The sequence below is a fragment of the Hippocampus zosterae genome, chromosome 12 (genome assembly GCF_025434085.1).
Source record: "Hippocampus zosterae strain Florida chromosome 12, ASM2543408v3, whole genome shotgun sequence".
In the NCBI taxonomy this organism is placed as follows: Eukaryota; Metazoa; Chordata; class Actinopteri; order Syngnathiformes; family Syngnathidae; genus Hippocampus; species Hippocampus zosterae.
Window position 1 is genome coordinate 1,308,332 of NC_067462.1, and position 14,782 is coordinate 1,323,113.

Consider the following 14,782-nt stretch of genomic DNA (forward strand, 5'->3'; position numbering starts at 1 on the left):
GGGGGGGGGGGGGGGCGGACACAGCTAAACAACACACGGGGCCACCACATGCGCCCGCCCCAAAATCTCGCTTCATCATCTCTTGATTCTCGATCTGTGCCGACGGAAGACTGGCTGAGCGCGTGCGGATTAACATGCCGAAGGTGTATTCGGGTGTCACGCGGAGCCATGTTCAAGGGAGCTCCCATTCAACTTCCCCTGACTGCAAAGTCGAGAGGGTTTACATAAATTAGGATTCCGCTAATCCGCCCACGGGCCACCGCTGCGCATTGGATGTCTGCTATTCAAATGCGGGCAATGTGCAGACGCTTTGGGGACGCGTACCGAAACAGTCGTCGCCTTGGTCAAGTATTGGAGCATCTGAAATGGACCCGATTGCGACCCCACGTACCCAAAACAAACACATTTCAGTTGACCCCCCGGGCCAGCGGGTGAATTTCTTCATTCACCCGCTGATGGAATGACATTAAAGTAGCCATGCAATTGTTTCATCGGTATAATAATAATAATAATAATAATACATTTTGGGCGGCCCGGTAGTCCAGTGGTTAGCACGTGGGCTTCACAGTGCAGAGGTACCGGGTTCGATTCCAGCTCCGGCCTCCCTGTGTGGAGTTTGCATGTTCTCCCCGGGCCTGCGTGGGTTTTCTCCGGGTGCTCCGGTTTCCTCCCACATTCCAAAAACATGCGTGGCAGGCTGATTGAACACTCTAAATTGTCCCTAGGTGTGAGTGTGAGTGCGAATGGTTGTTCGTTTCTGTGTGCCCTGCGATTGGCTGGCAACCGATTCAGGGTGTCCCCCGCCTACTGCCCGGAGACGGCTGGGATGGGCTCCAGCACCCCCCGCGACCCTAGTGAGGATCAGGCGGTACGGAAGATGAATGAATGAATAATACATTTTAATTGTGGGCACCTTTCTAGAAACTCAAGGACACCTTACAACAAGCAGTTAAAATCACGAGTACAATGTTAAAAACATCAAATAAGATAAGAAAAAATACAACAAAAATAAATAAAAAAGAATAAATATATAGCTTGCATCCGTAGCTTGATCCGGTTTATCCTGAAGAGGCGCGCCTATTCCAGCTGTCTTCGAGCAGTAGGCGGGGTACACACCTCAACTGGTTAGCAGCCAATCGCAGAGCATACGTCGACGAACGACCATTCGGGCTCACAATCGCAATTTCACCAGTCGTGCATGTTTTGTTTTTTTTAATGTGGGAGGAAATTGCCGGCGTATCCAGAAAAAGGCCCTGCAGGCACGGGTTACAACCCGCAACCTCCGAGCTAGAATCGAACCCTACACTTTCTGCACTGCGTGCCGCCCTCGATATAACCCGAAGAAAAAAGGATTAGCGTTGACCTGGAAATTAACAAAAAAAAAAACGCTCGACCAAATTCCCGATAATTTGAGTTTGAACTCTTCACACACGGGATTCATATTTGACTGATATTCGTTCGCATCATTCGGGGTACATGGAAACATTTCACCCGCGGAAGCTTTGGCTAGGGGGAGGACAGTTGAAAGTGGGCAAGATGGCGGCTCCTGCTGCGCGCTGGACCCGAGCGGGGGAGAAAGTGCGGCGGGGCTCAGTGTGACGTGAATCTAATTCATCTTTGCAATGAATGACCTCCATTGATTCCGCCACGTCAAACTCACTTTCTTTCTTCAGCCGCTGCCTCAGATGTCTCTTCCTCTGAATTTGTTCACGTAAAAGAAGCGCAGCTCCCTCATCCGTGAACGAATTCAGAGTGGGAAACAAACAACAAGCGGATATAAGGGATGTAACGGCCCTGGGGTAAAATATTAAACACTTGGTATGGCAGGTTTAGAATGTTTCACGGGCCTTCATCGTGTCTTTAGCGTCTCGGACACTAAACGGTTCTGTCGACGGCTCCTCTTTGTATTCTGGGTGTCGCCGTGTTGCTGGCCCGCTCAATTTTCCCATTCATGGTTCAGATCGGTGATGTTGTCACCACGTTCGTTCGACTGGAGCATTTTAGTTTTTGCTCGACTTTGTTGTTTCAAAAGCCGGATTGGATTCCATTGGATAGCAGTTGCAAGTCGGTCCAGCAAAACGTGTTCCTTTTATGAGGTCATGTGACCATACTTGTCACCCGCCATGCAGGGAAATTCATTTTCATTGACAAGTCTGCAAAAAGTCCACCTTGCAGAACTTTGATTCAATCTTCTCCAAATGATTCCGCTGTCACTAACGGCGAGAACGTAATCGTTTTGGTCACGGCAATCATATTCGTTACCGTTTCATCTCGACACTAGCTGAATATCTTATCTGACAGTTCTGAACGAACCGTTGACTTGAGGCGGGGGGGGGGGGGGGGGTTCTCATACGGTCTCCCGATTGCCCGAGAGCGCCCGATAGCGTTATCGGCATACGAGTTCCCGAAGACGAATGGCGCCGTAACGTCTTTTATCTACAGCTCTCTCTTCATGTTGATCTTAGTGAAGTACAAAAGTGAGATAAAAGGCAGGTGACCGCAACGGGGTGTCGGCGCGCCACCGTCGTACTGTTTCCGTCGTACGGATCCCATCATTCAATTGCCTAAGCTCAACACAAAAGCGTCGTGCCGATCAGTCGTCGGCAGACTAGCTCGCTGCTTTTTTTTTTGCTTTTTTTTCCATGATAGATCTGGTCATAAAGTTAAGTAGGAGCCATTATCAAGAATAGCGGCGTTCCGAGGATTTATGTTATTAACGAGCTCCTTTCAGTCTTCGCTCTCATCAGTGTCAAGGTTGTTTACGACTGCGGCGCGGTACGGCGCTCCGTGGCGGCGACGAAGGGGGCTTCACAAGAAGCCATAAACCGGCTTCATTTCATACCGTCGCTTGGCTTTCCGAGGGGCAATTATCCCCACCCGGGGGGGCGGCGATGGCTTTCGATCCGACTGATTTGCGGACGGAGTGACGGAGCTCAACTGAAATTGATTTTATTTGGATGGTTTTCATCGAGAGGATTGTTTCAATCACACTGGGTTCCATTTAAATGCAGCACTTTGATCCACTTGGGCAAGGGGGTCTCCAACCACCGGTCCGCGGGCCGATACAGGGCCTCGGCTCATTTGTGTCCGGGCCGCACAGAGACAAAGCGTTGCTTCCCCTTTTCTCTCATGAGAAACAAGTGAGTGAGAATTGCGTACAAAGAATTTTAGCCGAGCTGTTGTGCAAATCCACACGGGGGTGGGGGAACAAAGTGGTCACAGTAATCTTCCTTTGAAGTTGCATCCAATGCACCCCCCCCCAACAAAAAAAATAAATAAAGTCACAAAACATGCTGATGACCACCCACCCCAAAAAAAAAGGAAAAGAAAAGCGGGCCGGTTCAGGATCTTACCTTGAAGTCACAAATGCAAGTCACCATGTTCCCAATTCGTAGGCACTCGGCGTCAAACTTGCACGTGTTGGTGTCGCACAAAAACAGGTCCGTGTCTCGCTCATCAAAACCTGCGAGGATCACATTCAACCAGAAACAAATGTAAGGCCACGAACAATTTCAAAAGCTGCAGACCTGACTCGGGCGGTCTGTGCGACGCGACTTTCAAAGAATGACACTGTGTCAATTTTGTGCGACACAGTGGGACATGCATCACGACACAGTCAGGATAAAAAAAACAAAAAACCACAAGAAACACATGGCCTCTTCCAACTTTGGCGTCAAATGTGATGCAATAAAATGTGAACCTGCGCGCCCCTAAAAGCGTCCCACAAATTAAAATCTCAGCTGCTCACGCTACTCCTCTTTCTACGTTTTTAGGGCCCGTGACGCTGTTTGAATCGTTACGTTACATTTTGGAGAAGCTGTTGGCATTTCGGTCCGGCCAAGATAATTGGTGGATATTTAGAGATTTTGGTGGCCTTATCATTGATGTGCGATTTGACTCTCTGCGCACGTGGCTCGTTTAGTCGGCAAACAAAGCACCTTGAAATCGGAACCGGACGTTTTACTTCAATTTTGAATGTGAACGAGGTCGGCAACAGAATTTAAATGCACGTGAAAACTCATTTTAATCCAAACGTGTGAGTATGCCAAATTTCTGCAATGTCGTTTTCAGATGACTACTTGTTGAATGCTTTCTTCGTATCCGGCAAAATGTACGCTCGCGGGCAGGTGTGATGGGAATAGTGCGCTTGCGGGGAATCTCCAAAGACTCCATCAAAGGCTCCCGAATGAAATGAAAGAGCAACGCGAGTCAGAATTGCGCGGCCCGCGCTGGAGGCTATTAGCCGAGCTCAACTGATGGCGCTCGGCGAGCCTCCCTGTGTTAGCAAGCGCAAGTGTTAGCGCCACAAAATCACGGCTACAAGAGCGACGGGCCAGAGAAAGCCTTCCTCCAAAAAGCCCCGTTGTCATTATTTGTGCATTTTTTTTGTGCTTCAAACCCGGAGCCATTATCTTTATTCTCCGAGTTAGTTTGATGAATCGCCGCTTGATGAGAACCTCAAAGGGATTGCTGAGCTATCCTCCTGAGATGTCGCATCGGCCCCCTGTGGACGCGCTTGTTTGCGTTGTGCTTTTCGTCAAAATACTTTTTGCACTCGCCGCGCGTCGTCTGCGTGTTTCGATTGGACGACGACGACGTCGCGTGACAAAATGTGTTGAGAAATCGGAGTGTCTATCGTCTGGCGTTCCGGTTGCATCGGAACGTGGATTTGCAAACGAGGCAAATAAACATGACTTTTTAGTGGGACCACAATACCTGGACCGAGGACCGACACGAGTTGGCCCTTCCTCATTCCAAACTAAGAACTTGAGCGCCTTCGCTTGCCTCATTGGATATCCCGATCATTGCAGCTTGCAGTTGTCTAGCTAGCTATGTTGTCTAGCTCGCTACGCAACAAGTAAATGCATCTTTAGAGTGCCTCAATGTTGGCGAATGATTGGTTGATTGATTGATTGATTGATTGATTGATTGATTGATCGATCGATTGATTGATTGATTGATTGATTGATTGATTGATTTTTTTCAAGTCCAATTTGACAGCCAGCGTGTGAACCTGGGGTTCGGCTTGGTGTGACCGCGTTAGAACGCCTCGTGGTTGCCGCATGGAAAAATACATCATACAAATGAATGGTTACTCATAACGGCGTGATGATGCTTTAGCTGGTTGTTTGAGTTTCAAGTTTGAAAATGATTGCGCAAGATATACAACCGGGGTAATCTAAGCTAGATAATTGTAGCTGCTTGAGAGCGGTCGCCGCTCACGGGAACGTTCATACTGGCCGGCTACCAAGTAATGTGGTGATCTGCCATTTTCTTTTTATAGATTTCTTTGGACAATAGATATTAAGAGTCCTCTGTGCCTCTTTGGACTACACACAGGGCTCACGCCACCACCACCCCTCCAAAAAAAACAAAAAGCAAAAACTCCTACTCATGACAACCAAGCAGTCATAACCGCGCAGCAGGCTAGACCGACGGTGAAATCAACCTGCAATTTGCCAGGGCCGTAAATGACCATAAAGCGCGAGCTCTCTCAGCAACTATACAGTCGCTGAGTCAAGAGCGCAGACTTAAGAGGCGCTCGGAGTGTCTGGGATGAGACAAAGCTCTCCGCTCATCGAGGACCAAAGGAGGAAATCTGAAAAAGTCCACAGATGATGTGCACTATCAAGGGCTGCTTGGAAATGCCGCTCATCTGTTACGCAGTCGAGCTCTCCGCTTCATACCCAAAGCGAAAGCAAATATTTGGCAAAAGTGGCAAGAAGGACTCATACTCGCTCGCTTGCTTTTAAAAAATGATTTTGACGTGTACACGCACGTTGCACGCCAAAGCGCCACCGTGCCTCTGACGTCACTGCGTCCCGCGGGAGCTTGAGATTGACGCCGATATTTCGAGACCAGACGACGCAACTTGATGCCTTGCTCACTTTCATATAACCGTTGAGCAGAAATACATTTCATCCAAATACTCAACTGAGCTTTATTTGTAGAGCAGTTAAAAAAAAGACTGTGGTCGTTTTGTTTGGTGGCGTGCCGTGCGCGAGAATTTTTCCGATGTGAAACGTACATTGGCCAAATCAAGATTACGCAACACTGACCTCTCTCTCTCTCATTCTGTATATATACATATATATATATATATATATATAATATATATATATATGGCAGCCCGGTAGTCCAGTGGTTAGCACGTCAGCTTCACAGTGCAGAGGTACCGGGTTCGATTCCAGCTCCGGCCTCCCTGTGTGGAGTTTGCATGTTCTCCCCGGGCCTACGTGGGTTTTCTCCGGGTGCTCCGGTTTCCTCCTACATTCCAAAAACATGTGTGGCAGGCTGATTGAACACTCCAAATTGTCCCTAGGTGTGAGTGTGAGTGTGAATGGTTGTTCGTTTGTGTGTGCCCTGCGATTGGCTGGCAACCGATTCAGGGTGTCCCCTGCCTACTGCCCGAAGACAGCTGGGATAGGCTCCAGCACCCCCTGCGACCCTTGTGAGGATCAAGCGGCTCGGAAGATGAATATATATATGTATATGGGGCGGCCCGGTAGTCCAGTGGTTAGCACGTGGGCTTCACAGTGCAGAGGTACCGGGTTCGATTCCAGCTCCGGCCTCCCTGTGTGGAGTTTGCATGTTCTCCCCGGGCCTGCGTGGGTTTTCTCCGGGTGCTCCGGTTTCCTCCCACATTCCAAAAACATGCGTGGCAGGCTGATTGAACACTCTAAATTGTCCCTAGGTGTGAGTGTGAATGCAAATGGTTGTTCGTTTCTGTGTGCCCTGCGATTGGCTGGCAACCGATTCGGGGTGTCCCCCGCCTACTGCCCGGAGACAGTTGGGATAGGCTCCAGCACCCCCCGCGACCCTAGTGAGGATCAAGCGGTTAGGAAGATGAATGAATGAATATATGTATATGTATATATGTACTTGCAGAAGGTCCTCCCAAATCTATGGTGCTGTGTTGCGCTATAAGCAAGCATCAATCTTACAAAAATGCTGCTGCTCCGCAGCAATACGTTTAGTTGTTGTACCTGTCAAAGGGGTTTGATGTTGTGCACATCGCGGCAGCAGGCCCTTCCCCTTCCCTCCCTTACATGATTATACATCGCCTGGCAAGCGCAACCACTTCATCATCAAATGTGATTCATCAACGCGGTAAGGGAGCCACGATTGCCTGGCAAGAGCGCAAATGTCAAGATCGCACAACGCGCTCCGGCAATCGCGCTGATTTCCCTGCCATGTGTAAAAAAATAAAAAATACTAATTATTATCAATCTTACTGGGGGTAGGAAATATTGTGAGGAGTCCAATGATGATGACAAAATCTTTACAAGCATCATCTTCGTTCCAGCTTCCCGAAAAGCCGCATCCCTTTCTTGACTTCAAATTAGGCTAAACAGTGATTGGATTTTTTCTTTCTTTCTTTTTTTTTTTTTTTTTTTTTAATTCGGGTAAAATATTTGTACAAATGAATTTTTCCGAAACACGCGAGCCCACCCGCCGCCGCCGAGGCTCAAATATCCCTCCAGAGGTTTTTCTTATCTAGCACGTGAGTTTCACGTGGACGCGTTTCATCATTTCCTTCGCAGTACGAAAAGCTGAGAGCAATTTGTAACGGGCGGATAAACAAACAGAAGAGGAGTCAGGTGGCGCCGCTCGGGTTTCCACAGAATACGGGGGGGCGCAGAGGAATGCGAAGACAAAGATATATGAGCTACACTGGCGGAGCGCGGAACCGACGATGACCTTTCGGGAGCGCCAACGGCTTCCTGCGTGCTTCCTCGGTTAGCCGTCGCTTTGCTAGCCAACGCCAAGAGAATCTTTCAAAAATCTCCCCCAATTATGCCCCAAATGGAATCCCCTGTGCTTACTTTTCCGACAAATTGACGACCTTTTTGAGGGCCTCGGCGTGTGCTGCATTTTACGCGGCGTACGTACGGAACTCTTGGAGAGGCCCGCGTTAGCGTTAGCATTAGCTTAAAGACCCAAAAGCAGTTTCACCAAACGTCACACAATTTGGTGGCGGCGGCGGCGGTGGTGACGCACCGAAAAATGATTTCATGAGAGACGCCCAGCAAAGATGATGTCACGCCGTTGCCGCGCGGAATAAATGAAACGTCCGCATGCCGGAATGACGACAATCACCACAAACGTTACGCTTCGTATTCAATCGGGATTCAGTTCAAGTCAAAGGGAAAGAAAACAACCGTCGCTCAAAACAACAACCATCGGTTGCATCCGAGCTCGTGCTGGACTTTTGCTAACGTCGACGGTCGGATTTCGACGGGTGAGTGTTCATACCGCAGACGCTTCACATACATATCCGGATATATCTGCGTACCAGAGAAATAAAATTGGAGTTGTGAAAAAAATCGCACTTCTACTTGACAATACTTTATCCATCCATCCATCATCTACCGCTTATCCGGGGCCGGGTCGCGGGGGCAACAGCTTTAGCAGGGAAGCCCAGACTTCCCTCTCCCTAGCTACTTCGTCCAGCTCTCCCCGGGGGATCCCGAGTCGTTCCCAGGCCAGCTGGGTGACATAGTCTCTCCAGCGTGTCCTGGGTCTTCCTCGGGGTCTCCTCCCGGTGGGACATGACCGGAACACCTCACCAGGGAGGCGCTCAGGAGGCATCCGAATCAGATGCCCAAGCCACCTCATCTGGCTCCTCTCGATGTGGAGGAGAAGCGGCTCGACTCGGAGCCCCTCCCGGATGACCGAGCTTCTCACCTTATCGCTAAGGGAGAGCCCGGGCACCCTGCGGAGAAAACTCATTTCGGCCGCTTGTAACCGGGATCTCGTTCTTTCGGTCACGACGATACTTTAGTCGCTCTCTATTTTTTATTCTCTTCCGTTCGCCAAAATGTCCTCGTGCCCGAATTCCCGCGGTGAAAAATGCCCTCATTTCAAACCGGTTTGTTGCTCACTTAGTGCCTTCTGAGGGCGCGGCTTGAAAATGCATTTCCAATTGGCAAAGTTGTCAAGTTTTATGCTTCCATTTGTCAGGTACAAGCAACATCCAGCGGTGACACACACACGCGACTATTGTTGGTGAGTAGGTGGCGTGCTTGTGCAACAGCAGGTGTCCCTTTTAAGCAGCACTTAAACAAGAGCCAAATCATTGTTGTTGTTGGGTTTTTTCTTCCCTCTGCCCCCCCGTCACCCCCCCAAAAAAAAAGAACAACAATGAGGGTGTAGGAATGAGCTCGCGGTTGCTGTGTTATGAGGCGGGCAGATTGACACTCGGGCTCCTCCCGCCCTGCCGCCGCAGGAGGACGTTCCCGTAAGGTGAATAATGAAAGAAAACAAGCCGAGCAACATCAAATATTCAAACGGGCCGTGTTTAGATGGCAACGATTAAGATGGCAAGAGAAGCACTTACTTGTCTAAAAAGAGAGCGCCCGTCAGCCAAGTGCGTCTTACTTCGAGCTACCTGGAAATTTCGCAAGGCCCTTTTCGGAATGAATTATTCAGCAAAGTCAATTCATCATGAAAGCCCGGCGAGCAACGAGGCGAGGCGTCATTCCGTTTTTGACCTCTCGGTGGCATTGCACCTTTTTTTGTTTTTGTTTTTGCCCGTATAATAATAACAATGCAGCAACCGATTTCTCTGGATTTATGTTATCAATCCTCCGGGAGGGGCTCAGAGTCAAGCCGCTTCTCCTCCACGTCGAGAGGAGTCCGATGAGGTGGCTCGGGCATCTGATTACAATGTCTTCCGGACGCCTCCCCGGTGAGGTGTTTCAGGCATGTCCCACCATGAGAGGCAATGTCTCCCCACCCCGGATAAGCGGTTAAAAATGGATGGAGAGTGGAGTTTTCTTTTTCTTTTTGCAGACGGGCACAGATACAGACATAGGTGATTGCGCCGTTGTGGGTGTGAACACAGCTTCTTCTCTAAGACAATTCACAAGCAGAAAAAGACTCAGTGGAGTCTATGCAGAAGATCAAAGTACGTTTCTAAGGAGCCGAGATTATGTCAAGTTAGACTGCTGTGAAGTGGGCACCACAAGAGCAAGCGCCTTAATCATAAACGTGATCGTCAATGTCATGACGTATCGTGAATATGCTGCGCGTGTATCCTTAAGTCCATTGAAAATAATGCTGAGCCTTGTGACCATCTCGGCGGCGACATTCCTGCCCCACGTCTCATTCAAACACCCGACAACTTTTCACATTTTCCACCCCGCGCTCGCCACACTCATTAGCGGCGATAGTAGCAGCAGAAGGCAGCTGTTTTGCGAGACGGCTCTAATGAATCCACGCGCTAAATTACCGGCGCCGTGCAGCGCTCTCCACTTAATGACCAGCTCGTGGACACATTTCGCCGCAAGAGTCCGACAACATCTCCGGAGTTGATTCCAAGGTGTAGAGCAGAATCAAGCCAAATTACAGTTGGAATGCCTACCCTCCGAAAAGCACTCCTCGGCCATTTTGCCCTTGTCCCGAGCGGGATTTGGTCAGAAATCTTATCAGAACAAAAGAATTGACTGTAAAACGCCATGTCGGGGCTCGTTTTCCGCCACCGAGTGGAACCCGTTATCCCATTCTGGAAACGAGCCCTGACACCGTCAAATATGTTCGAAATCCATCATTTTATCGATTATTCCGTCACTTGGCAGAGTAACGAGATGAAAATGCATTTTACCTTATGGCAAAAACATCCCCCCCCCCCCCCCCACGAAGACTGTTTGTTAATAAATGTACGTTTTTTTTTTCTATGATAAAAAAAAAAGACGACAGGTGATTGTGTCATTTCACACTCGACGGGAGGGCAGTCACTTGCGGGGACTCAACTCTTTGAGGCCATTAAAAAGTGCAAACCACATAAGATGTCGTCTCGAAGGCCGTCGCAAAGCAAACACGATCGCAAAGTGCCCCCGCCGGTATCGCGGGTTTGCGTTTCTACGAAATCACGACGCAAAGTCGCCACTCGATCCCTGCGGAGAATAAAACGTGTCAAGTGTAAACAAAGCCTTTGCTTGAATGAAGCTTTCCAACCGCAGCACTCGAACAGTGCGAAGCAAACTGCGCGGAAATGTATCGCCAATAACATTTCGACCTCCTTCATCTCATCCCTCGCGGGAGTCACATTCGACGCTCGCAGCTGCGTTTCCACGACGACGACAGCTGCGATCGGCGTCGCAGTAGAAGGTGCCGGCGACTACAATTGTGTCCATTTCTATACTTCCACCGAAACATCTCATTTTTTCCTTCGGACGGCGGAGAACTTCCTCAAATTGTCACCAACTTGAATTTTTTTTTCCCAGTCCAAATAAAAGCTTTATTTCCGCCCAACTGAAACTGAAAAATGCAGCACACTTGCGACTGTGAAGTGATAAATAAATTGGGCCTCCGTGACATATTCCTTCACTGATGACAACGATATTGTGATTTGCCGTGAAATGAAAACGTCATAAAGGCCCTCCAAAAAAAAAAAAAAAAACCAGCCCCCGACACAGACAAATGAGACAACTTTGGGCAACTATGTGTACCATGACGAAAAAGTCTGAAGGAGCCATGTCTAAAATGGAACAGAAAGTCAGCCATCTTGATTGGAAGTGGCCATTTTGGCCTCATTTCAGAACTCAGAAGTCCAGCTCAGGAAATTGCCCAAGTGAGCCCCGATAAGAAGCAGCTATCGCAAACAAATGGACGCGGGGGGGATTCAATTCCACAGCACCATTCAACATGCAGCTCAATCCATGCGATTTTTTTTGGAGGGGGGGGGGGCGGGTGGTGAGAGAGAGAGAACGAATTCATCTAATTCCACTGGATGGAAGGGACGTGCGCACGCTTTGTTCCCCCTCGTCTGCACTTAAGCCTCCGCAAGGCGTGTCGGATAAAAGCTTTTGTCTAAATGCACACCAGGGTGTGAAAGGAAGTGAGGAGAGCGCCAAGTGCGCATTCGGCCAGGATGTGCATCGCGATCGTTACCACTCATCATCGCAATCACACAAAAAAAAAACTAACAAACAAACAAAACACGACCGAGATGAATCGGTGCGGCAATGAGGACAAAAGGCGAGAGAGAGAAAACTTGAGACATGACGAATATGAACTGACACGTCAGTTTCCCAAATGGACACGTCAGCCGTTTGGTCTCACAGCATCCGCACATTTTCCAGATCCAATTACGAGCTTTTTTTTTTTTGCACTGGGATAACAATCAGTCCGCGGGGGAGGGAGAGAAGCAAGCGCTCGGATTCAGGCTGCAAGTCATCCGCTCATATTGACGTGTGCCACTTATGAGCTGTAATATCAATAGCGGCGTGGCGTGTAATGGGCCGGGGGCTATTTTAAGGCTTCCAACTGGGGAAATATGCGACCGGCTGCGAGCTGCAAAATATGACTGTCCGAGCACGGTGGAATACTTGGACGCCAACGATGCTCATGGGCCAACGTGACCCGCTGTTAATTTGTATCTTTTGTGCAGAAAGGAGGAAAAAAAAAAGGCTCTCGGGCCAATGCGGCCTGCTTGCTAATTTGTTAATAGCGACACTAAAACGCTCATGGGTGGATGTGACCCAGTTCATTTTGTTTGTTTTGCACCACCAAAAATATTCATGGGTCCAAGTGACTAATTGGTTACTTTCAAAAGCCCCAAAAACTGCTCATGGGTCAATTTGACCCACTGTTAATCTTCCGCACACATAGGCACACAAAAGTTTGTTTCTTGGATAGGCTACTCAACACATGCTCACGGGTCACGGTGACCCGCTTTTATTTCTTTGTTCAGTACCCCCCCCCCCCCCCCCCCCCCCCCATACCATACCGGAGTCACCAACTCACCAAGATATTTTCCGGGTCAATTTGACCCGCAAGAAAAAGACAGCGCAGACGGATGCGGCATACCGGCCGACATGTCGACGGATGGCAAGCGACGTGACATCCAGCACGCGGCGGCTCCCATCGCGCCTTCCCCTTGCCAAGCGCCGATCGGCGGCAGCCCGAAGCCCGAAGCCCGAAGCCCGAAGCCCGAAGCCCGCGCCGAGCGACGCGCGCGCATCGCCGTCGCCCTTCCGATTCAACTCCTCGGTTCGTGTGCGCGCCGATTCCTCACCCGAGCAGTTCCAGCCGGTGGGCGTCTGGCAGTCGCTGAGGGAAGACGGGAAGGCGCGCAGTTGCTCCACGGGCAAAGTGGCGAGGAAGGAGAGCAGCGTGATGCGCAGCCAGCCGCCACTGGCGCCGCTCCAGCGACGCGGCCGCCCGAGCTTGACCGCCGTCGCCGCCGCAGTCGTCGCCGCCGCCGCCGCCGCGGGACGAGCCATCGCCGCCTGCGCTCGCTGGCCGCTCACTGGCTGCCGCTGCCGCTCCGGCGGCGGCAGCAGCGGCAGACGCGCGCCGACGACAGCGACTCCGATCCCGGCTGCTTCCGCTGGGCGCTCACACGCCGACTGCGGAGCATTTTCCAAACCGCACGGCGCGCCCCATCAAAGAGACCCCTTTTTTTCCTTTTTTCCTTTTTTTTGGTCTTCCCAGAGATCAACCACCTGCGAGCGGGGCCGGCGGTCGGGCGGGGGCTCGGTTCGGGGTGGAAAAGTTATCCGAGGAATGCTGATGCTCGCGGGGATGGAGGGCGAGGAGGAGACCGATGGGCGAGAGTGATCCCACAAAACAGAGGCGACAATTGTACGAGTGATGCGCTTGTGGAAAGAATCCCAGCACGGCAATATCAACAAGAAGAAGAAAATCCACGGGTGCGAGATGCGCACGCTGCTGTCCTGCGAGATTGGTGACTGTGCTCTGAGTTTGGCGGCTCAATCTCTCTTTCTCTCTCTCTCTCTCTCTCTCGCTCGCTCTGATGATCACGTGGATCGAGTGTGTGATAACAACAGCAATTTCGCCACTGAAAACGATAGAACAGATTTATTATTAGAATGGAGCAGCGAGGTTTGAGAAAAGCATCCGTTTGAGTTGGGAAAAAAAGCCTCCGTTTTCTCTACCGCTTCCCCTCAGGAGGGTCGCGGGTGTTCCGGAGCCCATTCCAGGCATCTTCATGCAGTAGGCGGGGTACGCCCTGAGCTGGTTGACAGCCAATCGCAGGGAACACATCGACGAACGACCATCCGCACTCACAATTTCGAGTGTGTGTGCATGTTTTTGTTTTTGGAGTGTGGGGGAAAATCAGAGTACCCGGAGAAAAGCCACACAGGCACGGTGACAACATGCAAGCTCCACACAGGAAGAATAGCTTTTGTGTTTTAACTGTGCAAGTGGACTGCACACATCCGATGAAAATTCTTCATTCCACGTGTTTGCAAATTGTTTTTTTTTGTCATATTCTGGCTCCTGAAGATCCACGTAACATTAGTTGTATGTTTCTATAGTTACACAGCAACTTTATTTTGTAAAGTCAATTTATTATTGTGAAAGGCACACCGGATGTTCCGTGAGATCCTAACTGTTTTGCGTGTACGGGGTAGCTCCAAAAGATGGACTACCAGCTTCGTGTTCTGAGCCAAGCACGGCCTTGTATGTCTGCATTTTGTACATTTATGCATTATTAATTCGTGGGGTGTGTTCACCGTGAATTTGCATTTGAGGCATGTTGCACTTGTTTACTGTTAGCATTTGCGATAGCGATTAGCACGATGGCTAGCGAACGTTAGCAATACGAGCGCCGTCACGCCTTCGTCACGTACCAGACAAGAGTGGGATGGGGGGGCTCACCGTTTTGCCACGTTTTATTTTGCAACAGCATGCAAGTGTTTTTATGTGTGTGTGTGTTACAGTTTTACACCTCCTCGACTCGCCTTTGCGGTGAATAAATTGCAAGAAACATCGACAGATGTGGTCATTGAAGGAGTTATCTGTCAGGAGA

The 14,782-nt window shown here is 49.9% G+C and overlaps 1 protein-coding gene across 1 annotated transcript in view; it reads right to left on the minus strand.

Annotated features, from left to right (window-relative positions):
- The window catches only part of LOC127611412 (tomoregulin-2-like), a 65,384-nt gene extending 51,673 nt beyond the window's left edge, over window positions 1-13,711 (minus strand). Inside the window, 2 exon segments of the mRNA XM_052081941.1 lie at window positions 3,354-3,463; window positions 13,022-13,711. Of these exon segments, the coding sequence (XP_051937901.1) occupies window positions 3,354-3,463; window positions 13,022-13,229 (318 nt within the window). The 5' untranslated portion in view covers window positions 13,230-13,711.
- Window positions 13,712-14,782: the final 1,071 nt, after the last annotated feature.